Genomic DNA, 27,339 nt, shown 5'->3' on the forward strand with positions numbered 1-27,339 from the left:
TTTCTCTTTTTGTGCACATGCTTCTTATATATTGTATGCAATCTTTTATTTTTGTCTCACACTAAGATGTCTTGATGAGTTTTGTTTAAAGTGTTTCAGAAATACAGGTTGTCAAAGTCTTCTTGCGATGAACTTTTTTCTTGCAAAGTTTTTCAAGAGTTTGTGTTAGGATATACTTTATTTTATTCAACAAGCGAGTATGAGTTAAGTGATTAATGACTTTTCTCATATATTCATTTGCTTATTGTGGTTTTGTCACGAATTGCCAAAGGAGGAGATTGCTAGGCATATGTAATTCATATTAGAAACATATGTCAACATTTTATGTATTGGCTAATTCTTTGACAAAACACACTTTATTTGTATTTGGATAGATCTAAGATATACTTAATGCTTCAAGAAACAATATTTCAAGTTTAAGTGTTAAAACCATGCAAATCTGTCCAAGATTCAAGTGAAGAAGTGATGTTCATTAAAGCTCGACAGCTAGTATCTATCGAGATTTAAAAGAGTTGTTTTAGCTCGAGGCTCGACAACTACTTGATAGATAGGGTATCTATCGAGATTTATGAAGTTCAGTTTTTCAAAACTGATTTTCATCCGATTTGTGAATGTATGTTTAGGCTTTCTTTTCTCATAACCCTAAACATGTATAAGGATTATTTTAAGGACCGTCACAGGTAGTACAGTTGCACAAGAGCACGATTCTACAAGTGTGAAGAAAAGTGTGACAGAAAACCTAGTTTGCCCTAGTTCATCTTGAAGAAGCTGTTGTGTTTGTACACCGTAGAGTTTTGTGACCAAACAACTTCATGATCTTCATTGTGTGATAAATAGAAAAACTTTGCAGCCAATATCCTTCTCAAGTTAGTGATTAAGTCGCGTACTGGGATCTGCGCATCTATTAGTTAGTCAAATACTAGGAGCCATGCATTAAAAAAAGAGATTGTCACTACAGAACAAGTCCAATTGTGTATTGGAGTAAGGGTTCAACTATAGGTTGGTATAAGGTGCTGAGATTCCTTTACTTGTAACCACATGTTTTGATAATAGTGGATTCTCGGGAATGGTAACCTTAAAATCAACCGGTGGGGTTTTTGCCTCGGAGGTTTTCCTAATTTGTAAACAAATCGCCGTGTCAATTTATTTTCCGCTTCATATTTATTTAGTTGGAGATTTGTTTGTGCTGCCACATACATTTCATGTTGAATTGATTAATTAATTAAACTTGACTAATTAATCGACTAATCCATCACAAGGGGTCAATATGTTTCTCGCTTATCAAAATTTTTTTTTAATGATAAATTTCAAATTTAAAGTGTGTGGATTCTTTTTGTGATGAAGATAAGCCCCTTAATTTAAGAGATATAAAATTTTGGACAAATATCTGAGGTCCACTGTTGTCAATTTATTTACAACTCTGTCATTAAAAACATTTTCTGTATCCTGGAAACACCTTTTAGTCGTTCTCAAAATCCTATTCTAAATCAAGAAAATAAGATACAAGTTTTTGAAAACTATATTTAGAAAATATTAGTAAAACAATAAATTCAAGTGTGAAATCCACTATTTTTATGGATTGCAAAACAAAATTATGCTATTATGCTAAAGAACAAAAGTATGATTTTTCGTCACCAAAAAAAAAAGTATGATTTTCCTAATGATGTTTTTCACCAATAGGCATTACTATATGATAATTTTAGTAATCGAAATGACGTTTTTCATTAATATTATCATATAAATACAACCATAATAATGCCTATTAGTCTATTACTATAGTTATCAAATTTTATAATTAGAGAGAAAAAAAATCAATTTTTAAATAAATTAGCCAATAAAAATAAATTCACTTAAACACCAGTTCTTCTAATGTTAAATATCATTTGTTTTTAAATCACATTCTAGTTGTTTTCTCCTTACCCAAAAAAAGAGAGTAAATCATAAACATCTTATATTATTATTTTTATTTTTCTTCTTTAATTTTTGACAAGTTGACAATTTCAATAGCATGGGGATTTGAATTTGGATATAAGAGTAGTTCTTAAATATGTAGGGTAAATGATATCCCTATTTCTCACATTCACGTTAAGGATCATTCATATAATTTATGGTGGGTCTATCATGAATATAAGAAAAAGAAGTGCCTAAGTATTTTTTTCGGATATATATGCACCGATTAAGCTACAAAACTATCTAGAGATCATATATAAGTTAAGTTTTCTTTTCTTTTTATTGTAGGAATATATATGGGTAAGAATATAGTGAAATATCTTACCAAATATAGAGAACATGAAACTTGGAATACGATATGGAAATGAGTAGAAATAAGATACATACAGCTCAACACTAATAAAAGTACCATCTCTAGATACGTGTCAGCACTAACCGAATCTCCGACACACCTAACAGAAGCATCTCTACCGTTGATCTAAACGGCCCAGAAGCCTCCATCCCAGGCGCCCCACCTTATTTAAACTCTCACACTGCAACCAAAAACTCTCATTCTCTCAGAGTAGAATGAAACACACACTCTCTCTCTCTTTCGCACAAAAAAACACCCAAACCTTAAACAAGTTATAAACTTGTTTTATTAGGTTTTTTTTTTTTTTTTGTCCGAGCACCCCTCTTCTTCTTCTTCACTTTAATCCTCTGCTTCTCAGGCTTTTACAGTGTCGATTCTCCACCGTCTGATTCGATCTTGACTGATCGACATGATCTCGGTGCACACCGATCGAGACGAGCAGTTTAAGGTGAAGGCCGAGCCCTCCTCGCTCACCCTCGCCCCCTACAAGCCTCATGATTCTCACGAAGGTTCTTCTTTCTTCTTCTTTTTTTAATTTCCATTTTTATATTATACATTTTTAAAAATAATAATTTCACTGCTTAAAGAAACTGATCTCTCTACTTGTTTTTTTTTTTAATTCAAAATTTGTGGTACCTGATCGCACACTTGTTTGGGCAGTACACACAGTGGGTATTATGATTATAGAACTACTTTTAATATTTGGTTCATTGCAAAATGTTAATCTTGATGACCCAAAAAAATCAAAAATAAGATTTAGTTATAGTGGTCCCCACTTTTGGGCTGGGGCTACTGTTCCATCAATAAGAAAGAGAGGATTTTTTTTTTTTTTTTTTAAACGTAGGAGTTGATTGTTGTATTTGAGAAATGGCTGATTGATAAGCTGTTTGGATTGGGATTTATAATATTGCTTGCAATAAACTAATAATAAATCTGGTGACACATCCTATTTTACACCCAATTTCACAGCATGCTGAAGTGGTCGACTGTGAGTGGTGGACATTGTCTGCCCATTACCATTTTACACGGACCCAGCACTTTTTGCCCACCACTCACGGTCGACCACTGCAGCGGATTGTGAAATTGGTTATGATCGTAGTTTTGTTGATAAATTAATGACAAATTTTCACAACTGTTGTGGTCTGTTTTGATTGGTAGATAAAAAGAATGGTGGCCCGTGTGAAAATGGTGTTGCTTGAATCGAAACTTGCCACATTAGCAAGTTGTGAAAATTTTTGTGTCCTAAGATTGCTGATAATTTTGATAAAGCATTTGGTTGTGGCTAATGGATGCAATTATTTCGATTGTGTAGTTGTTGATGAGGACTCGCACTTTTTGCGTGCTCATCGTTTGTACAATGGTGGAAACTATAAGCAGGCACTAGAGCTTTGCTCTAGTGTTTATGAGAGGAATCCATTGCGCACCGATAATCTTCTACTCTTGGGTGCAATCTATTATCAGGTAATGTGGTTGTTGAAGCGGTTGATACCATGCTGTGTATGTCTTCAGTGACTGGCTAATGTTTAGGCATATGTTTCTGTTCTCTTTTTTGCAGTTGCATGATTATGATATGTGTATTGCAAAGAACGAAGAAGCTCTTCGAATTGAGCCGCATTTTGCTGAGTGTTATGGTAACATGGCAAATGCTTGGAAGGTGCATGATTTCTCCTAATGTTGAAGCTGATTTGCTGATGTAAATATCTTTTGCTGTTGTAATAAATTCAAGTACTCATTAGAGGGTTTTCTTGTCCTTCCTATGGATGCAGGAAAAGGGCAATTTTGAATTTGCAATTCGCTACTATTTGATTGCCATTGAGGTTTGTGTACACTCTGTCAACCCATTTTCTTATTTGGACATTATACTTCTCCTCAATATGGCCTTGAAGTTTCACATTTTTTTTTTTTTTTAACTAAACGTTTTGTGCTGGTTTTGTTATAACTTGATTGATTTCCGAAATGCATGCCTGAATTCCTGCAGTAGAACTTTCTTAGTATATGTTTACCACATGTTTGTTCAAGTGTTGTATAGTTTCTTATTTGGAATATATGCATAGAGCCTGGAAGTCACCTTTAGGCTTGCTATGTGTTTCATGTCATAATATCATTTCATCATTTTTGTCATTTAAGTGAGAAAAATCTTCCCCCCTCCCCCCAAACTAGGAAGCAGCAATATGGATATGGGTTACGTATGCTACATGATATGGACATGATGATGCATCAATTATTGAAAATTAGTATATGATGTGGTGTTTATAATTTAATTAATTGATCTATAAAGAAATATTTGAAATTCATATTGTTGCTAATTTTTGTTTAAAAGATAAAAAAAACATATGTTGGAAGGCATACAATATATCACAATAATAAAACTAATTTAGAAGCTATTAGTTTCATATAACTTATCAAAAAAAGAAAAAGAAAAAAGAAGCTATTAGTTTCATATGATGAGAAAACGTAAGGGGAGAGGGAAAAAAAAGGATAAAGAACTATTGGCCTATTGCCAATTAGCTCATAATGAAATTGACATACTTTTGAGGATGTGGGGTGCACATCATCTCAATTGCAAGCATTCTTTATTAGTTCTCTTTACAAGTGGTCTTTTGTATTGGGTCTTAGTAACTCTATTCCATCCGTTTTTTTATTTATTTATTTTTATCGGTAAATAAAAACTTCATTGAAAAAAAAAATGGTTACAACAAAGAAAGCAGTTACCCAGGTACACAGGGAGTGTACAAAGGGAAACAAGGCATTATACAAAACCTATGATGCACGGACATGGACACGGACACGGACACGGACATGACACGGATACTGATACGGCGATACGGCAATTTTTTAAAAATAAGGACACGACACGGCATGGACACGGCAATTAAATAATTAATTAAAATTTATATTTAGGCATATTTTTAGACATAAAATACGTTTATGTCTAGAATTTAAATTATCTAAAAACTACAAATAAGTAAACTAACACTCAAAGTAGTACAATAATACACATAAAATGTTTAAAGTACAAACCAAAAGTTTAAATAAGCTACATTCAAAAGCTATCATATTCATTTTCAATTTATACTTTCAGTATTCATTTTAGTAAAATCATTTACAATATTTAAGTTTAACTTTAATAAATTAATAAAACTATAGAAATAACAATATTATATTATAACAATTAACAACATTATATTTGACACATAATGACAATAACAACATTACATTATATCTTACTCTCACAAAGTAACAGTGAGAGTGGGATTAAAAAAAAAAAAAAACAAAAGCAAAAGCACGTTGTACTTATAAATAGTCACTTATAATAAGTGACTATTTATAAGTAACCCATTCACCCAATGACCCAAACGTTACCGGCCAAATATCTAAAAGAAAAAAAAAAAAAAAAAAAAACAGAGAGAGAGACGGGATGTTAATGGAGGTCGGAGCTGATGTCCACGCCGAGAGAGAGAGAGAGAGATCGGGAGGGACTGGGCACGGCGGCGACGTCTATGGAGCTCGCCGATCGGCCCGATCAAGCTCCGGCGATGGACAGAGGGCAACGGCAGCGGGCAGAGGTCAGAGGTCAGGTGGGTGGGTTGAGAAGTGAGAAATTGAGAATCTGAGATGTGGGTTTCGGTCTGACTTGAGAATCTGTGATTTTTTTCTCTTTTTTTTCTTTTTTTTTTCCACTGCTGGCATGTCGGCCGCGTCGGAGCCGCGTCGGTGCCGTGTCGGAGAAGCGAAAAAAAAAGAAAAAAAAGAGACACTGCTTGGACACCGGAGTCCGGCGAATCGTACCGGTTCCGGTGTCCGATACGTGTCGGACACCGACACAATGCCAAAAATGGTGTGTCGGTGCAACCCAGTACAAAACTACATAAATCTAAAAAATCGAACAAAGAAGATATAGAAAGACCACTCAACACAGTTATCCACTTAAACAAAGATAAGATGAAGATGCCCAACTCAATGATAGACTGCTCCTCCCCTTCAAAAATCCAACTGTTCTGCTCCCTCCATATAGTCCACACAATACAATGAGAGATAGCCCCCCAGATAGAAGCTGCAGTATGACACCAAACACCTCCATGCCAACAAGTGAACAATTCAATGAACCAATTAGGAATAACGCAGGATACACCAAACAAGCTGAATATGATCGTCCATAAGTTAATAGGCATAAGAACAATGAAGGAGTAGGTGACAAACTGATTCACCATCACTCTTACACATACAACACTTGTTGAAAATACTAATATTCCTCCTCTTCAGATTATCCAGTGTGAGAATCTTTCTGTTAGCAGCTGTCCAAGTGAAAAAAGAAGAAGAAGCAACTTTCAAAGAGCTTTCACCTTCTAGATCTCCAATGAAATAAATTGCTAGCACTACCTGTTCCATCCTTCATAGAGTTGCTTTATATGTAGATGTTTTTTCAATTGAAATTCTTTAGGCTATTTCATGTATTTTTCCACAAAAACTTTTTTGTGAGTTATGTGAGTAAGGAAAGCTGCCTCCATGTAGGTGGTTGGTTGTTTAAAAAACATTGGTGAGAAAAGAAATTGTCTCTTTCATTCATCCTTTTAGTCAAACATAGCCTAAATGTGGAGAGTGGAGACTATTATGTCAAAACTGAGGATTCTATCCTCCCAAAAGAACTGCACTAGTGTATGTCTTTTGAAAAGTGATTGCTATTAAGTTGCTTGATGTCAGGATAGTGTTCTCATGGCCATGAGAACACTACAATTTGCAATTATTCTTCAGTCTCTCATCAACAGGTTGTGTTGTAGATGGTTATTTTATGCATCATCCCCTAGTGTTAATTCCTTGAGTTTCTAGATACTTGCATTTGACTGTGATTTTGCATCATGTGGAAGTCTTGTATTTGTAATTTATTTATTTATTTTTTTTTTTTTTCAATGAAATTTCTTTTAATTATCCGAAAAAAAGGTCCACAAGCATACTTCAAGAAATATGATATGCCTCATAAAGAAAGAGCTCAATGTGATTTTTCAATTTGTCATATTATCTGTGTCACAACAGGTATAAGTAAAGGTCTTCAGTAGAATGTTTTAATTCATCAATGTTGCTGGATTTCTATTGTATTTATTATTCTTCTCTTGGATTAGAATTAGTAAGTTAACCCAAAATTTTTACATATCTTACAGCCTGTAAAAGTAATGCTTTTAATGCATTAATTTGGTTATAGAAATGTGAGATGATTCTTTAGTAAATTATCTTGCTCTCTTCCTCTTCTAAATGTATGGTGCTAAGATTTCAATTCTTTTAAGAAAGTCTTGATATAGACTATGCATTTTCCATAACTAGTTCTAATATGATATTTTTATATAATGCACATCTTTATATATCTTGCTCGTATTTTTGTACTGTCCTTGTCTTGTATGTTGGCACCCAGTTTTGGTGGTTAATTGATTTCTATTTGTGCTTACCTGTCTGCAGCTGCGACCTAATTTCTGTGATGCTTGGTCGAACTTGGGTAGTGCGTATATGCTAAAAGGAAGACTAAATGAGGCGGCACAATGTTGTCGCCAAGCACTTGCACTTAACCCTCTCCTGGTAATTTTTATCTTGTTTTGTTTTCACCCCCCTATAAATTTGAGCCCCTCTTTAGTTTTTGAAATATCAATTACCAATATTTTTATCATGCCTTGCCTTTTCAGCAACCAACTGGGGCATGACATTCTGGTTTGGGTGAAATTTGGATATTAACCTCAATGTGTCATTTGGCATGCAGGTAGATGCTCATAGCAATCTTGGGAATATAATGAAAGCACAGGGATTGGTGCAAGATGTAAGTCTGAAAAATGAAATGTAAATGCAGTGTATTGTTTTAGATCCTACTATACTTGCTAAAAAAACCTATGTTCAAGATCCTACCATCTCTTTATACAAAACCACCTGCCACCCATTCAAGGGGAAAGTGCACCTCTTTATGGCTTGTCCCTGATTAATATGAGAAAAGAAGTTTAGATTTTTGAGCTATGGGCTTTTGTACTTTGCAGCATCAGTCTAGGTTATGTCTTCTTCAACTGCCGTGCTATGTTAGATGAGATAAAGAATTTAGGATATTGATGAACTATCTGTTTTTTATGGTGTCACTGGAAGTGATTCATCCACTTACTCAGTTTGAGTTGATGCACACCTGGCCCAAACTTTCCTTGTCTTCCCTATGTGTTGTTTCAGTACTAATGGTTTCTTCTATAGTCTCCTGGAAGAACTTCTTCCATATTTAGATTTTTATACTGTCTCTCCTTTCTCCAGTAAAGTTACTGATGGAAATAATTCATGTATCGAACTGTATTGGAATTTACAGTTCAATACAGACATCAAGTTGTCATCTACAGGCCAGGGCTCAGATGATGGTTGGTCTTGTTGTAACTTCCATCTCCAAGACTGCAAATTGTCAGAATCTAACATTTTGTGCAGGCATACAGTTGCTACCTTGAGGCTCTGCAAATACAGCCAACATTTGCTATTGCGTGGTCAAATCTTGCTGCTCTTTTTATGGAGTCTGGTGATCTTAACAGGGCGCTTCAATATTATAAGGTATGCTTGATCTTGTTTCTGATTAGCATTGATATCTTTGCTTTGACTTGGAGTATGACATTAGTTGTCTACCTAAAATGTGTGATGCAGTGAGCATTAAAACCAAATTCATTTAAGATTTACAGGGAGCATTAGAACAAACTTCATTTAAGATTTTGGTTTTAATGCTCCCTGCATCAATGTGCCACCACCTTGTTTTGTTTTTGCTCGTCAGTTCTCTTAGTAGAAGATCCATACAAATGAGTTGGATAATTTTGAGATTACACGCGCGCGCGCGCGCACACACACACACACACACACATATATATATATATATATTAATTTTCCCCCCCTAACATTTCCCCCTTTTCTTTGGTTATAATTGAATTTCAGGAAGCTGTGAAACACAAACCGACCTTTCCAGATGCCTATCTAAACCTTGGGAATGTGTATAAGGTAAGCTGTGATGTCTTCTGCCAGTAAGGTTGGGTAGCTGCAAGTGCCTGCACTGGTATTGGAGAAAAACAAGATTTTTTTTTTGTTTGTGCCTTTTACAGGCTTTAGGAATGCCTCAAGAGGCAATTGTGTGTTATCAGCGTGCTCTTCAGACTCGACCTAATTTTGCAGTGGCTCTTGGTGAGTTCTTTTGTATTATGTACCTCAAGTTGTATAGTCGTATTCTTGCATATGTAAATTATTCTCATTACTTGAGCAACAGATTGTGTTATGATGGTGGTGTCATGTAGATGTTATTTTTTTTCTGCCTCTAGTTTTGTTAAATATGTGACTTCATACTTGCATCCATCCCTTTCTTATATCCCCATGTCTGGTTGTCATATTAGGTCTTGGATGTTGCTTGGTGCTCTGATAAGCATACATTAATGTGTGATAATATGGTTTTGCATTCTGATAAATGAACAGCCTGCCTCCTTCCCTCCTCTTTCCCTGCGCTGTAACCGCTGTTTATTTATTTTGTGTTTTAGTGAAATAGCTGGAGCAGATAATAAATTGTGTCATGTGATGCAGGTAATTTGGCAAGTATGTATTATGAGCAAGGCCAACTGGATTTGGCAATCCTCCATTATAAGCAAGCGATTTCGTGTGATCAAAGATTTTTGGAGGCTTATAATAATTTGGTTGGTTCTCATTTATGCTAAATTTTTAACGTGGACTCTGAATTTTTTCACAACTTTTGTTAAAATTTTGTTAACAGTCATTCAATTTATTTAACTCTTGAAGGGTAATGCTCTGAAAGACATTGGTCGAGTGGAAGAAGCAATCATATGCTACAATGTATGCTCGTATCTCATGTTGCCTTATGGGTTTTATCATGAACAGTTGATTTTTTTTTTTTTTTTGGGGTGTTGGTGCCATTTTCACTCAATTTTTTTGTCGCTCTGTTTAGCAATGCCTTGGATTACAGCCAAACCATCCAGAGGCACTTACCAACCTTGGGAATATTTATATGGAGTGGTATGTGATACTAATCTCTTCACAAATTTTTGTATTAGTGTCAATAAATTGGGTTCCTGGTAATGTATAAATGAATATCATAACAATTGATTTTAGGATTTTGTGGCGATGAACACTCAGGTTTTCTCAGTAGTCATTTTTGAATATGCAGGAACATGGTGGCTGCTGCTGCTTCGTATTACAAGGCAACGTTGAATGCAACAACTGGATTGTCAGCCCCTCTTAATAATCTGGCCATAATATATAAGCAACAGGTAGTTACGGCCAGAGTATGAAGCTTGATATGTAATTCTTACAGTGCTACAGAAATGAAATTTTTTCCCCTTTTTCTTGTTATTTTTAATGAGAAACTTCATTAGAAAAACCATAGAAAAGAGATTTAATCTTGCATGGATATATATAGGAATCATACGAGAGAAACACATAACCATCAAAGACTCAAGTTACTAACATTAAGAATAGAAATAAAATGCAAACAGATTAGGGTGGATAATATATGGTAGACTTGAAGTAGGGAAGTGCTTATTGCTTAACCTAAGGTTCTGATAGAGCCCAGTTTGAGTAAAGGTATGGGGTGTAATGAGGTTAAATTGTATAGGCCATTCCCATATGTGTTTGTGGAGACATGATCGTCTATACGATAGACTGCTTTGCATTGACTAGGGTACCAAATTATATCTGCAACCTCATGTTTATTGCCACAACTAGCCACTTGATCTCCCAAGTCTGAATCATTTTTTGTCAAGTAGGAGATGGATCTCTTGAAGATGGGTTGTAGTTTTAGAGTGACCTGCAAAGTGAGGGCATAAATTACTCAGCCCGTTAAGGGTGAATGCCCCTGTATTACCTGGAAACTGATTCTGGCAGGTGGGGTCAATTGCCTATAGGTTTTCCTAGCTAGAAGAGAGTTTATAGGGCTCTTCTTAGAAAGGTTCCCTATCTTATTATTAAAAAAAAAAAAAAAAACCAGGATGAATAGAAAGCCAAGTGAGAAGCTATTAGAGGAATGAGGATATCTGCACTACAGTCCATCTTGTCACTGCTGAATTTCTTTTCCTTTTTGCAATTCCAACTTGTTTATCATGCGTGTTCAATTGCAGGGAAATTGTGCAGACGCTATATCTTGCTACAATGAGGTTCTCCGCATTGATCCAATGGCAGCTGATGCACTTGTCAATAGGGGAAACACTTACAAGGAGATTGGTAGAGTAAATGAAGCAATACAAGACTATGTGCATGCAGTCTCAATCCGACCAACTATGGCTGAGGCCCATGCAAATTTGGCTTCGGCGTATAAAGACAGGTGTAGTTTCTCTGTTTTTTACTCTGTTCTCTACTTATGCATTTTCAGTATCCCAAGTAGTGTTTCCAATACCTCTTTGAGAATCTCAATGGAGATTTCGGCATATGGGGTTGGCAGTGAGAAGTAGGATTACTTAGTTATGTGGGGCTTGGTGGATACTTCCAATATAAAGTTCTGACCTTCTTGGAGGCGTACCTCCTTGACATTTTGTTTTTCAATGAATTTTTTTCCAAATGGTGGTGACGTGGTGTTAATGAAAACTTACATTCAATACATAGGAAAAGCTATTACACCATTTGGGTTTATTTTCTTCCTTTGCTGCATCAGTTACTTGGTTCTTACATTTTTTTTTTTTTTGAAAGATCTTTCAGTATTGTCACAGTGACATTGTAACCTGAACAATGAGCATCACAACATTGTTTACTTGAGTTTGTGAAGGCCTTATTTTTTTTCTTCAAACCCATATATATTTTTAAATACCTAAATTTTATTAATAAGTTTCTCTTCAGATACATACGATAGCATGAAGTGGTTTCTGAGGAATTCATATATGACTGAAGAGATAACATTCCTGAAGGACAGTTTCACTCTTGTGCATGAGAAATTATAGTCCTCTGGTGGACCACGTCATTTGTCCACTATTTCACTAAAAGTCTCCCACTTGTTTAAAATTGTTGGGTCAGTAATCAGTTTCTGTTTTAAAAAAAAAATTAATTCAGCAATTTTAAATAGGTGGAAGTCTTTTAGTGGAATGGTGGACTATGTCACTTGTCCACCATGAGAACCTTATAATTTCTCCTTGTGCAGTGTTTCATCCTTGTTTGTTCTTTTAACAAACCATTAGATATGCACTACCAGCTATTAAAATTTAATGCCTTTTTGGTTGGGAAAAGCAAGAATGGTGATATTCAGTTGCACTGACACTGTGAAATTGAATCAGTGTAGTTGTGATGTGACACTAATTATTTGATTTGTATATGATGCAGTGGACTTGTTGAGGCTGCTATAAAGAGCTATAGGCAAGCATTGCTTCTTCGACCTGACTTTCCTGAAGCTACTTGTAACCTTCTTCATTCATTACAGGTATTATCAAAATTGATAATCATGTTGCGTGATTGTTTTGATGACTTTTGTTTAGATTGCATAGAGTAAGTGCTGAAAGAAAATTAAACAGTTTGTATAAATGCGCTTAATCCCCTTGGGATGTTGCTTATGCTTATGCCGGATACAGTTGCAACTTGCAACTTTATTATTTGGTTGGAGAAATTGGTTTGGGAAACATGGGTCAAATGTTTGGAACTTGGTGCTGGCTTGGTTGATGTGGATTGTGTGGAAGGAATGGGTTTGGGGTTTAACACACTGTTTCCATTTTAGAGTTCCAAGATTGTCTTAGATCTTCCACTTGACATTTTTGTATCTTTTATGTTGCTTTGTGTTCATTGGGAACATAAAGTAATCTTCATTATCAATTAATTTTTCATTACTAAGCAAAAAATAAAAGAGATTACATGATCAAACTGTTAAAAACGGTCATTTCAAACTTTGGAAATTGCTTGGATGGTTTTATAACAGTTCTAAAAATATATTAACTTCGCTTTTTGTTTTTCTCACCAGGTGTAACTTGAACCCCAATCCTCTCTCTCTCTCTCTCTCTCTCTCTCTCTCTCTCTCTCTCTCTCTCTCTCTATATATATATATATATATATAGCCTTTTGAAACATTATAATTTGATCAAACTGTAAAAAACGGTCATTTCAAACTTTGGAAATTGCTTGGATGGTAATAGTTCTAAAAATATATTAACTTCGCCTTTTGTTTTTCTCACCAGATGTAACTTGAATCCCAATCCTATATATATGTATATATGTATATATATATATATCTATATATATATATATATATATATATATATATATATATAGCCTATTGAAACATTATAATTTGAACATGTGCACATTTGCATGTTTTCTTGGTTGATCAATGATTTGGTATCACTCTTAGTTATTAAAGGCTAATATGGTCTTACTGTTTGTTGGACTTACTAAAATGGTGTTTGTTTCTTCTATTCTTTCATGTTATTGGCAATAGTTTGGTGTCTTATGATCACAGATTTTCCTTCATGAGTTCGTGTTCCAATGTTTCATACATATTTTTATGCCATATGGAAGTGTTGTGTGTGTTACATTGACTAGATGTAAAAGATGCTCCAGTTCTTCAAACAGAACTATGTTTCCTGCTTTCTTTGTAATTTTGTGCCATGTTGGCTTATGAAAGCTAACCTAATCAATAAATTTGCCAAGGTTTAATTATAATCATATATTTGTAATACCAAAACTAAGGTAATTTAATTTTATTGGTTCCAGTGTGTATGCAGTTGGGAGGATCGTGATAGAATGTTTGCTGAAGTTGAAGGGATTATTAGGAGGCAGATCAATGTCCGAACCAATCTGTCCTGTGTACTTTTTGTTATTTATGGATTTTATTGTCTTTAGTTAATTTAGTTGATCCGAGTTAATGATTCAATGACATTCTTTTTTCAGATGTCTGTTCTTCCTAGTGTGCAGCCTTTTCATGCAATAGCATATCCCATCGACCCTCTGCTTGCACTTGAAATTAGGTATCACCAGTATCTTCCCAATGTTGTCGTTAACAGGAATGGACTGAAGAATTTCATTCATTTATTAATTATTATTTTGTATTCCCTCTTCCAGCCGTAAATATGCAGCGCACTGCTCCTTAATTGCATCTCGGTTTGCACTTCCTCCCTTCAACCATCCAGCCCCAAATCGTATTAAGCGTGATAGTGGAAATGAGAGACTACGGGTTGGGTATGTTTTTAGATTTTTATGTGTGCACAGCTGTGTGCAAATTCCATGTGTCATACATCTTTTTTTATCAGAATCTTTATTGGTGTCCAGATATGTGAGCAGTGACTTTGGTAATCACCCTCTGTCACACCTAATGGGATCTGTATTTGGCATGCACAACAGAAAAAATGTTGAGGTTTGTATATTTTTTTACTTCTCATTATGTAAGGCTGTCTGGGTTTTCTTTTTTTCATACCTTGCAGCAACTAACAAGTCCTTCATAGGTGTTTTGTTATGCCTTGAGTCCAAATGATGGTACTGAATGGAGACAGCGCACTCAGTCTGAAGCTGAGCACTTTGTTGATGTCTCAGCCATGACTTCGGATATGATTGCCAAGATGATAAATGAGGATAAGATTCATGTCCTTGTCAACCTTAATGGTTATACCAAGGTATATTTTTAAATTATCTTCTGAAGCATTCAATATTTTTTTCCCCTCCAGGTGTAGCAAAATAAATAAAAATAAATAAATTAAAAAAAATGTGGTTAACCTTAATGGCTGGTTATTGAAGCAACCAAGAGAAAAAAAGTTCCAAAGGATTTTGCTGGAAACAGATGGAAAAGTGAAATAGACCTAGGAATAAGTGCTTAGGTAAACTGAAATCAGCACCAAGCAAGCAAAGTTTTCTTATTCATCAATCTTAAAATATCCCATTGGAATCAGCATCAAGTGGGGATAGAAAACCTAGGAATCATCTCGTAGGTAACCTGGAATCAGCACTAAGTGATCATAGTGATCATAGGTGTTTTTTTTCATCAATCATAAGCTATCCCCATTGGATTACAATTATGCACTTGTATAGACTACTAAGACCCAACCCTAACATTAAGTTACTTGAATTACAAAAATAAAACACTAATAGCCTAATTAGCTAATAAGATTTAAAATAAATTTCAATGGACCAATAGTAAAAATACAATTTGACCTCTAAAGTTAAATAAAATTGCCTTTTTGCTCCTTGCATCTTATTATTTTCTCTTATTATTTATTTATTTATCCTTATTTGAGGCTTCATGGAAATATCAATCAAGATAGGTCAAAATAGTCTATATATATGGGAAATTCCATTCTTTTTATTTTCCTTAGGAAAAATTACATAGATGAGGTTTAAAACTTTAAATTCACGCCTGGTCTCAAGTAGATGTTTCTGCTTATGTCATTTTGCAATCCTGCTTGTATGATGATCAAATTATACTCTCTTTCCCTCGTAGGAAAAACTAAAAGTCATCTTTAAGTTTGAAATTCTGGCTTTAAAATACTGTGATGGTTGTCACTATGCAGGGAGCCAGAAATGAAATATTTGCTATGCAGCCTGCACCTATTCAAGTTTCATACATGGGGTTCCCTGGGACCACAGGGGCGACTTACATAGATTACTTGGTCACTGATGAGGTGGGAAATGGTCCACAATCTCAATATTAGATAATTTACTTAGTATTTTCTATGTTACATGTCTGATATGCTGTCTCTTTGCTTTCAGTTTGTTTCTCCTCTATGTTTATCGCATATTTATTCTGAAAAGCTTGTCCATCTTCCTCATTGCTACTTTGTAAATGACTATAAACAGGTCAGTCTCTCTGAGATTACAATATAGCAAACTTTCTATTATGTTCTTTGCTTTGTAGTATGTTTTACCTGTGCAGTGATGCAAGGAACCTGAGTCTCTTTTTTTCATTGATTGTTTTGTGCTCAGAAAAATCAGGATGTGCTGGATTCAAACTGCCCGCACAAGCGATCAGATTATGGTCTGCCTGAAAATAAATTTATATTTGCATGCTTCAATCAGTTGTATAAAATGGATCCTGAAATCGTAAACACTTGGTAATATCAGGATAAACCTTTTAGTTCATGTCTCAGTGTGTAGTTGTTTGCAGTTTGGTGTCTAACTATTCTTTTTGTTTTTTTTTCCCCTTTAGGTGCAATATCCTAAAACGTGTACCCAACAGTGCACTTTGGCTTCTCAAGTTCCCAGCTGCAGGCGAAATGAAATTTCGCACATGTATGTGGCACCTGAAATCTATTTTCGCATGCTTCTTGCATACTTCTGCTCTTCTGTGATTTATATCCTGCTACACAAATTTAGCGCACCCCTTATTGCTCTTTCATCTCATTTGTCACTATCTCTATGAAGTACTTCTGGTGTGTTCTGTTGAATGTCATCTGTTGGGGGTCCTTGCTAATGACTGATGATTTCATTCAGATGCTGTCGCACAGGGGGTGCAACCAGAACAAATTATTTTCACAGATGTTGCCATGAAAAGTGAACATATAAGACGAAGTGGTTTAGCTGATTTATTTCTAGACACGTAATGTTTTTCCCTTCTTTATTCCTTTTGATTCTGTTCTTAAAAGTTAAATTAGTTTTGTTTCTTTGTTCCTTGAATAATTTGAAGTTAAAAATTTCTGTTTAGGCCTTTATGCAATGCGCATACCACTGGTACTGATATCCTGTGGGCTGGTTTGCCAATGGTGACCTTGCCTCTTGAGAAAATGGCTACTAGGGTTGCTGGGTCACTTTGCCTTGCCACTGGACTTGGGGAGGAGATGATTGTCAGCAGGTACACATTAAATTATTTTTATAATAGCACATAGAAATCATGTATTAGGTGGGCGAAATCTATATTAAACACTTCACAATTGAGGTGGAATGTTTCGAAAGTCTTGTTGGAATGCCATGATGGTTAAAACTCCCCTGCTTCATTTCAAAAAGTTACATGGACATGACGTGGTTGATACTTGATAGTGTTGTGTCATGGAGCATCTCAGTTAACACTCCCCTGCTTCATTTTCAATGCTGAGAGTTAGGTGGAAGAATGCTGTGGTAAATAGTAATAAGTAAAATTTAGTCTTCCAGATTCCTTGTTATTTATTCTTCAATATATGACAAGCTAAAGTTGCATATGATTGATTCACCTTAGTGCTTGGTAAAATTCTGTCCCCTTGCTGTCTTGGTTGGCAGTTTGATCCCTTGCACTATGTGTATTATTGGCCATTTGCCTTGGTCACTTTCTGATCTGCTGGCTTGTTTGAATTTTCATTACACTGACCTTCTTTTTAAAGGAAAGTTAATGCATGGCAATTATCTTTCTTTTGATGTATGTGTCATGTGGTACAGCATGAAGGAGTATGAAGAGAAGGCAGTATCTTTGGCATTGAATCCTCTAAAGCTTCAGGCTCTTACTGACAAGCTCAAGGCAGTGCGAATGACTTGCCCACTTTTTGACACTATACGCTGGGTACACTTAAATAATTCAGTTTTAAATTATTTGTTTGTTGCCTATATGCATGGATGCTTAACAATGTGTTCTTAAAACTATTTTAGGTGAGGAATCTAGAAAGGGCGTATTTCAAAATGTGGAACTTGCATTGCTCAGGCCAGCGTCCTCAGCATTTCAAAGTTACTGAAAATGATAGGGAATTCCCTTATGATAGGTAGAAGAGGTTGAGAGATGGGATTGTAGATAGAAACCAGAGAACACAGGAAGTTATGGGATTTATGTGTTATACAAATGATCCCATTGTGATGGGTTTTCAGGCAATGGAAAGTAGGTAATTGCTTAACACCACTATGCTCTCTCTTTCTACAAATTTCATTTTTAGTTTGGAGCCAAGCAAATGAATGAGGAAAGAGGTGGAACAAGCCTATGTTTTTTCCAAGTAAAAAAGAAAAATAGTAGATGAAGGCCAGAGAGAGAGAGAGAGAGAGAGAGAGAGAGAGAGAGAGTATTAAAATTTTTCCAAGAGCCAAGTACCTCACTATTTGTTTAGGGTACCTCAATTATTTGTGGAGAGTATAGTCATGGTATGTTACATTCCCCTTTCCAACCTTGTATTTGGGATTATTATCTTTTGCTTGCTATTCCGTTCTGTCTCCGCCTCCGTCGAGTATTAATTATTATTCAAACCAAAATAATATTGCCACTGCTCAGAAGAAGGTAGGTTTTTTTCATTGTCAGAACTTAAAGGTTTTAATTTAGTTAACTTATTAAATGGAGAAACATAAGTTCAGTCCAAGCTGTAGGGCTGTAATGTTCTGTTGTGTTTAATTTACGAGAAAAGGGAAAAGCAATGGTAACTTATTAAGCTAAGATACTTTTATCATAAGTAGAAACTTTGGGGCAAAATTCTGCCTAGTGACACTAATCAACTTGGTATTATACAAATTCTAATCAACAAAATGCTGATATATCCACCACATTAATGCCTAAACTTTCATGGGCGGAGTAAAATTTCGCGTTTCATTGTTTGTTTAAAGTCAATATTATTTCAACAAGACGTTAGATAAGGACTGAGAAACTATTGACATCCCAATTTATCCCTTTGTATAAATAATAAGTTTGTTCTTTTTTTTCGAACTAGGAAATTTTCTTGCTTAAGAAAATTTAGGGAACAGGAAAAAAAGTGGATTTAAGGCTAGAAAGTTAACAGAAGGTGTTGAGTCATTTGCTTTTATTTGATGTAATATTGGCCAAATAAGGCAAGGTAAATCCCAGAATTTTCATACAAAAATATTTAGTTAGAATAAGTTTGACCATCATTTATCGAGTTCGACAAAAAAAGCTTTAGACTATCTAATCAAAATGTTAAGTTCAAATCTTTTATTTCACTCTTTCTACTTCACTATATACTTTACAAATAAAAACTTGCCACATATTTATCTAATTTATTAAATGTTAAATTTATGTCTTCTATTATTTCAATTACTTAAATATGATGAGTTATTTATTTATTTGTTTTAGGAAATTGAAATAATAGAAGGCATAAATTTAGCATTTAAAAAATTAGATGGATTTGTGGCATGCTTTTATTTGTGGAGTATATAGTAGAGTAGGAAGAGTGGGACAGAAAATTTGAACTCAATATTGAACTAGCACTATGTAGGTATTTAAAACCCGTTTAAGCAAGTACTATGCACTTGGCCAACAATAGAGCCTCAATTGAGAATGATATCAAGAAATTAAGAAAATTATATTAGTAAAACGCTGGCCACCCAAATATGTGAGTTGGGGTTTTTAAAACTAAGAGCTTCAATTAGAAGGGTCATAGGACCGAAAAATCCAAGAAATGAGCCTAAACTTGAGAAAGCAAGAAAACTTAGAAACATGTACATGTAATTTCCTAAAATCGATCATTTTGGGTATAAGAGCATTCACGATGCTCATGTAAAAATTTCTATTTATTTTAGTAAAAGAATTTATTTTTATTTTATTTCATACACTCATTTTTTTTTTTAACATTTCACATTAAATTATCTATTTCATAATACATTTTATTAAAATAATTGTTTATCTTCTTTCAAACACAACAACCATCATTTACTCTATTCATTCATTCTCAAGATATGTAAAGAAAAATAAAAAAATAAAATGTAAAATTAATAATGATAGTATAAATTTACATAATTATTGTAGTAATTATGTATCTTTACATAACTTTATGCACTGATGTAGGTGAATTTTGGACTTAGTTGAATAAAATGTAATATGTTTTTCTAGTGTGTGAGCGTGCACGTGCACATATATGTGTGTGGCAGCTACAAGAATTTGTTTTGGATGATTACTAAGAAACTTAAATTATATTAAATATAATATTAATTTTTTTTAATATATCAACATCACAAAATATGCATGCAAATACATAAAATTTTATAGTTTCATTCTATTAGTTTTCATATTTTGAATTCGTTATATAACAAATTCATTACCAATGCTATAAGTTACACCTCTTCTATATACATAACTAAGCAATCATATATTGTGTTTGTAGCATTACTCGATTAAGATGAAAATTCAACTCAAATTTAATTTTTGTTGTTGCATTATTTTTGTTGTATGCATATCATTACGAATTTTTGTTAATACTTTAATTTTGTTTGTGTAAGTAGTGTTACTCTATTAACAATTCAATGTATAAAAGATGTAAATACATTGCCTCACCCCAATGGCTTCAATAGTCTAATTTTATTTTTCTTTAATAATTACTACCGCACTCCAACACATGCCCCACTCAAGAGACAATAGACAATAAATCAATTATAAACATACTAAGAGCACTCACATAGCTAAATGCAAAATAGTATAAAAGATTTTTTTTATTTTTATATTTAACCCTAAAATTCACCTACATCAAATTAGCCAAATTTGTGTAAAATTAAAAATTAAAAAAAAAGAGCTACATTATTACTATTGCTATGCAAATTGATAAAGAAAAAAAAATGAATTGGGAGAATAATAAAAAATTGATAAAGAAATAATATTTAAAAAAAATATAGTATAAAATAAATAATCTGATATGAGATGTTTTAAAAAATAATTGTATAAAAAAAAAAAAAATATCCTTATATAAAAATAGACAAAAACTTTTGTCCAAGTTGATGCAAATATCACAATAGTTCAACAAGTAATATAACGTATAATTTAAAATTTAGGCTTTGAAGCCTCCTACACGAAGTCCAAGGTCCAGTACAAAGAGTGAAGTCAGTAACTTGTTTCGCCACTTTTTTTTTTTTTTTGATAAACTGTTTCGCCACTTTATTCTAATAGTGGTCTGCCATCTATTGAAATTTCAAACTCTAATAACTTCATTCACATGGGGGGAGGGCCGAACAATAGCAAGAGAGAAAAATAAAACAGAGAAGAAAGAACTGCAAGAAAGACGCCAATGAAGGACTGAAGAAGAAGCCGACCAAATGTTCGTCTAAAGGTTTTTCTCAGGGTGATCATTTTTTTAGGGTGGTCACTTTTTTTCTTTGAGGTATATACAAATTATAAAATTTTAAATATATTAGTGTTCATTTGTGAATAATTTATTTAATTGAAACTGAAATTTTTTTATTGAAAGTATTGAAAATTAGCTAAGGTATATATTTGAAAATTAGCAGTACTGCCGCATATGGTATATATTTGATTTAGAAATGACAGTTTCATCAAACTAGAACAAATTAGCTACGATTTGGCTGAATCTCTTTTTTCAAGACAACTATGGATCCTTAAAAGAAGATTGAATATAAGGTAATTCAAGGTACCCACTTTGCACGCGATTTGCTAATATACTTGCATGTAATTATAATTACAGGGTACGAAAACGTACCCTATGTTATTCTTCATTCTGTTAAACTATCAAACACGTGCAAGTGGTAGGAATGGGTGGCATGTGAAATGTGATTTCATGGTATACTATTGAAATCCCTTCTTTTAGAAGAATAAGGGTGACAAGTGATTTCTTCTCAAAAAAACAAAGGGTGACAAGTGATTTTTTTTTTTTTCTTTTTCAATAGAATTCTTAAATTAGTGCGCATTTGGTTTAGCTTTTTCTTAGAATTTATTTAGTTTATGTCTAATATTTTTAAAGTCTCACTTCTTTGTTTGACACAATTGTAATTTTTTTCCATTTTTAATAAATAAGCAAATTCACAAATAAGAGTATTTACAATGGTGAACATTAAATTTTTAGCTTTTAATATTTCAAAAACTCACTTTACCTATTTTAACACACTATTTTATTACTCGTTCTACATCAATTCTCTTTTTTTCTTACATCTAAGTCAAATATTGTTCATTTATTAATTAATTTCTTTCTCACTTCCTCTTTGTCACAAAAGCCCAACAAACCCACCCATACAATCGGCCACAAAAACCCAACACCATTAGTCACCGCCACCACTACCACTAGGCACAAAACGACATTAAACCCAACAACCCATAACTGACCGCAAAACTCATTACCACCACACCCACAACTAGTCACAAAACTCATCGCCATCACATGCACAACCGGCCACAAAATCCATCACAACCACACCCACAACCAGCCACAAAACCCTCACAACCACACCCACACCCACAACCACAACCGGCCACAAAACTCATCACCCCCACACCTAAAATTGGCCACAAAACCTATCACCACCACAATAGAGAGAGCAAAGAGAGAAAAAGATTTGAGGCTTAGGAGAAGAAGAGAGGAGGAGAAGAGAGAAAAAAAGATAAAAGAAAGAGAGAGAAAGGATTGGAGCTGAAAAGAGAAAGAAATAGAAGAAAGAGAGGGAATTGGGAAAAAAAAAATTATAACTTTGTAACTACAGTAAGCTATCGTTTTTTATAGTTTACTGTAACTTGAGTTCTAAAATTTTTAACTTTAGCACCATCAATATAGCATGCATTTTGTTGTTTGCGCCGCTAAAAATAGCTTTTTAGTGATTTAAGAGCATCACTGTGAATGCTCTAAGTCATCCAAAAGCACTTCTCTTACTTTTTATGCTAACATGCATTTCTAATTAATTTAAATACATAGTTTTATTGCTTTTTCAAATTCATGATGTAATTTATGAATCATTATGCAACACTATTCTCGCATGCATGTACGATCCATACATTTGGACCTAGGGGTGTCTAGACTTGATCAAAGACCGACAATCCAACGAAACCACCCAACACCAATCCATAGTTGGCCTGATTCGAAGCTCCAATCTATCAGCCATAGGTCTCTGCCACCAAGAACCTACACAAGCGAGCCAAGTGGCGGGTTTCCTTCTTCAAAACATGAGCCACCTAATCTGACCACTGATATAGGAACTCCAACCAAATTCACGAAGATCAAGATCAAATCTAGCAAGATCTCGACCATATTTGGTAAGTTCTTGACCAAATCCAACGAGATCCAGCCAAATTCGCTCCAATTTTAGTGACATTTTTCAGAATCTGGTGACCTCTAGTAGAATCCTGCAACCTCCACCACTGATTGAACCAGTTGACATTCATCTAAGCCCGAAACTAACTTGACAAGTTGATGTTGACAATCGGTTACAGGTCTCTCTGCCTTTGTTAGGATTACTATACTGTGACTAGCTAATATTGTTGCTGTTACTAGCTATTGTTATTGTAATTAGCTATTGTTGAATGCATTTTACAAGTTAAAGGAGTTAGTACAATTGTTGGTTAGTTGGTTGTTGCCAGCTGTATAGGAATTGGTTACAAAGGTTAGTTAGGTTGGGACATCTTGTATAAAGAGGCAGTAGCCATTGTATAAGGAACTCAGGCAATAAGAATACTCTTTCAATATATTGCATCTCTCTCTCTCTCTCTCTCTGTTCTTAGAAGGTCCCAGCTGATGATGCCGAAAAATCACCAATAAGCTGCAAGTACTCTTAAATCGAAACAACACCTACAAAACGAAAAGAGAAGACCTAACAGAGAGCACCGGTGTGGTGCCGGCCAAAAATCCTCCGAATGTCAAGTTAGAACTTTTCACAACCCTTGAGTCCCAGAGTTGAGTCAATAATGTGTACCCTGATTTATGAGGGTTTTGGAGTATTTATAGTGGTGTAGGGTTAGCATCCATGCCTTGACCATGAAGTCCTTTCCTTCTATAATTGGAACTCTTTCCTTTTGGATACCTTCTAGAGTTCTTTTCCTCATAGAAGTCTTTTGATCAAGGCTAAACGTGTGATGCAAGAATTCTTCTTACACACGTTCACGTGGAGATCAAGTAAGGCCACATAAGCCCTAATTATATAGCATGAATCCTATTTAAGGTTTCTTGGAAACAAACCTGGAAGGATGACCACTGCATCATACTCGTTCGTCCACTGTGGATCCGTCCTCCTTGGCCATGTTAAATATGAACACGTCATCCTTATGTCGTCACATCAACCATGTAGATCCGTCATGTTCATTTTTATTCCTCTTCAGTTGCCCCCTCATTCCATGACAACTTTCCTCTGTGGTCTGATGGAATGACGGTTAGTTTTGACCCTTGATAGGATTGTTTTGAGGGACACGTTGGAACAGTCATAAACATACTAGGGACACGTGGTGTTACAACACTGGTGGTTTGTTGGAATCGATGCGCCCCTTCGTTTACCGCGCCGTTCCCTCTATATATATTACCCATCCCTCTCATTTTTATACTTTGGAAAATTTATCGGTTGATCAAAGCACAACCGTCCACTTTATGTGATCCGTTGCCTCGAGAAGTTGAGATTCGTCTCCCTTTCAGCTCGTCTGTCGTCTTTTCGTATCGTCCACCTGTAAGTACCTCCTTCGCTTATTAATTTCTGTTCTTTATTTCACATGTTGGTTCGTCATCAGCATAGATCTAGAGTCTTAGGTTTCCTTTACCCGTCATATGTAGGTGTCAGATGTCTAGTGAAGCGTCAAGTGATCAGTCTTATGTCCGCGAGGGAGCAAGCTACAAAGAGGTGTTCCCGTCAGGTCAGACAGACCAAGACACCTCTAGCGAGGAGAGGGAACCATCAGCCAGCTCTCCTTCCAATGTGGAAGATGAAGGGCAGGATGAGGACGGGTCAGAGTATGACTCGAACAATGACTTAGATGGTGTAGATCCACCGATCCAGTCCATCATAGGCCTTAACAGTTTTAGGGAATTTGTCATGCTCCCTTTATGGATGGTGAATGATTTCATCTCTGGCATTAAGCAGCCACACTTCAATACGCTTAGGCAGAAATATTAGATACCTGATAACATTCCCATCCGTCTACCTTTTAAGTCTGAGAAGTGCTATTACAAGGGTCTTGGAGACGTTGGCGTATATGAGCAGATGCTCAAAGCAGGCCTTCGATTCCCATTAAGTGGTTTGCACCGTCGTCTCCTTCAGTACTTAGGTTTGGCCGTCAGTCAAATCTCACCAAACGCCTGAAGAGTTTTCCTAGGCGTTGAGGTCTTGTATGGTGTGATGTCTGACGGGGCGAGATGGTTGACAGTGGAAGAGTTCTTTCATTGTTACCGTCCGTCTGAGATTACAAAGTCGAAGGGTATGTATAGCTTCGTGCCGAGGAGTCTGGTGCTTAAGCTAGTGTCTGAGACCCCATACTCCAATCATAACTGGAAAGGTCAATACTTCTTCCTTCAGGGAGACGATTGGATGTGTCGTCTTGATGATTACGAATACATGCCGGTGGACAAGACTTGGGGAATAATGCCTCCGTCTGGTATGAGCCTGTCTTACTTTACAAGCTTTTACGAAGCATTGAAGTTATTCTAACCGTTCAATTTTGCAGCTAAGGACCGTCCACCTATTACCATAGAACAATTTGGCTTTTTGGAAAAAATCTTCCAGACTACCAGGTTGTCGGAGAGGACTTAGGCAAAGCTCGTCACCTTGGACACCCTGCATTGGTACTGTGACGGTCTAGAACCTACAGCTGCTGCCCGTCGATACGACTCAGGAATACGCAAGCGTAAGTCTTTTAACCCTCCACCGTTGCTTTGTCGCACAGCATTGTTTTTCACCCGTGTACTTTTTTTTTTTGCAGAAATGGATGCTACCAGGAGAAGGGCACTTATTAAGCAAGCTGCCCTTAAGAAGAAATAAGAAGGAAATCCCCCACCCAAGACGGGTTCATTCCATCCATCTTCTAAGAGGCAGCCGCCAGAGAATGCTGACCGTCACTCAAAGAAGCAGAAAATGGTGACGGGGTTGGCTGCCGTTCAAAGACCTGACGGGCTAAAATTGCCACCAAAATTGGGTTTAGGCAAAGGAAAAGGTTTAATGACCAATTCGGATCTTGCCAAGGAAAATCCACCCATCCTGTTGTGGGAGGACTCGCAATATGCTCTTAACCGAGTGACTTCCATCATCACAGATGAAGATTACGAGGATCTTGGTAATCATGCGACGGAACCATGGGGGAGACGGCTTTATATAGTCTTACTCAGGTTGGTACCGTCATTTTTGTGTGTGTGTATATATATATATATTTTAAAGTTGGTACAGTCATGTTTTGACATTGGTCCTTACCCTTAATACTGTAGGGGGTCGTTATGGTGAAAGGATTAATGGACTGTTGTCTCGCACAAGAGAAGGCGTTGGAGTGCGTCCGTGCAAAGTCCAAGGCAACGGCGAAGGAGCTTGACGAGTTGAAGCTATGGAAGCTTCGTCATGAACAAAAGTTGAAATTTTCTGAGCAGACTCGCGAAAACCTAGAAAAGGAGGTAGAGTTGTTAAGGGAGAACTTGAAGGCGAAAGAAGAAAGCATCCATCTGGCCAAGGAGGAGGCTATCCGAGAATATCAGGACTTTGACGCTCTTCTGGGTGAATTGGGTACTTCTTTTAATGAAGGATTCGATGATTGCCTCCATCAAGTCAAGGCCTCGTATCCCGATCTGAGCGTCACACATATTACCGTCGATACGGGAGGTCAGACTCCAGCCCGTCTTGCCGATACTGAAGATACAGTCGAGCTTTTTGGCGGTGAACAAAGTGACGGTGAGGCCCAGAAGGTTGACAAGGGGTCCGTTGCAGAAGATGTCTGTCAATCATCTGACAAAGGTCCTGATGACAAGGAGGATACCGTCGTATTTCAAGATTAACATGTACCTAGTTTTTTTTTTTTTTTCAAATGTATTGGAAAACAATTTTAATCCGTTGTTTTTTTTTGGTCTAGCACTGTATTCTAACCAAATTTTTGACGCACTTCCTTTGTGGGTTGTTATGATATTTATCCGTTCTATATGTAGTTTAAGCAAATATTGTTCTCAAGACTTCTGGAAACACTGAGTTTCATTCATTGAGGGCCGTCCACTTTGTGGGGTTCATAAACTTCACCCTTGTTGGACAACCCGTCTACTTTATGGACAATAAATTTCGACCTCGATAGGACCCGTTCACTTTACGGACCTGATAAATTTCACCCTTAATAGAATGATCCGTCCACTCTGTGGACTTGGTAGATTTTCGTCCTTCTTGAATGCTCCGTCCACTATTGGACTTGATAAACTTTCATCCTTCTTGGATGGTCCGTCCACTATGTGGACTTGACAAATTTTCACCCTTCTCGGATGGTACATCCACTATGTGGACTTGATAAACTTTCATCATTCTTGGATGATCCGTCCACT

General features: G+C 35.7%; 1 protein-coding gene across 2 annotated transcripts; it reads left to right on the forward strand.

Annotated features, from left to right (window-relative positions):
- The first annotated feature begins 2,501 nt into the window (after positions 1-2,501).
- LOC142627579 (putative UDP-N-acetylglucosamine--peptide N-acetylglucosaminyltransferase SEC) lies at positions 2,502-18,047 on the forward strand. Of its 2 annotated transcripts, XM_075801452.1 has the most exons (28): positions 2,502-2,811; positions 3,615-3,763; positions 3,858-3,956; positions 4,069-4,119; positions 7,751-7,867; positions 8,046-8,102; positions 8,738-8,857; positions 9,230-9,292; positions 9,394-9,472; positions 9,863-9,972; positions 10,076-10,129; positions 10,242-10,309; positions 10,461-10,563; positions 11,410-11,612; positions 12,599-12,695; positions 13,976-14,047; positions 14,153-14,229; positions 14,324-14,440; positions 14,531-14,615; positions 14,704-14,871; positions 15,763-15,873; positions 15,962-16,048; positions 16,175-16,302; positions 16,398-16,480; positions 16,682-16,787; positions 16,893-17,039; positions 17,597-17,717; positions 17,804-18,047. In XM_075801452.1, the coding sequence occupies exons 1-28, from the start codon at positions 2,712-2,714 to the stop codon at positions 17,915-17,917; spliced, it is 2,886 nt and encodes a 961-aa protein (XP_075657567.1). In that variant the 5' UTR covers positions 2,502-2,711; the 3' UTR covers positions 17,918-18,047. The 2 variants fall into 2 exon arrangements, with proteins under 2 accessions (XP_075657567.1, XP_075657568.1); XM_075801453.1 differs by lacking the exons at positions 2,502-2,811; positions 3,615-3,763; positions 3,858-3,956; positions 4,069-4,119; positions 7,751-7,867 and adding an exon at positions 8,625-8,673 and having other exon boundaries at positions 8,071-8,102.
- The last annotated feature ends 9,292 nt before the right edge of the window (positions 18,048-27,339 follow it).

The sequence above is a fragment of the Castanea sativa genome, chromosome 3 (genome assembly GCF_040712315.1).
Source record: "Castanea sativa cultivar Marrone di Chiusa Pesio chromosome 3, ASM4071231v1".
NCBI classification, from domain to species: domain Eukaryota; kingdom Viridiplantae; phylum Streptophyta; class Magnoliopsida; order Fagales; family Fagaceae; genus Castanea; species Castanea sativa.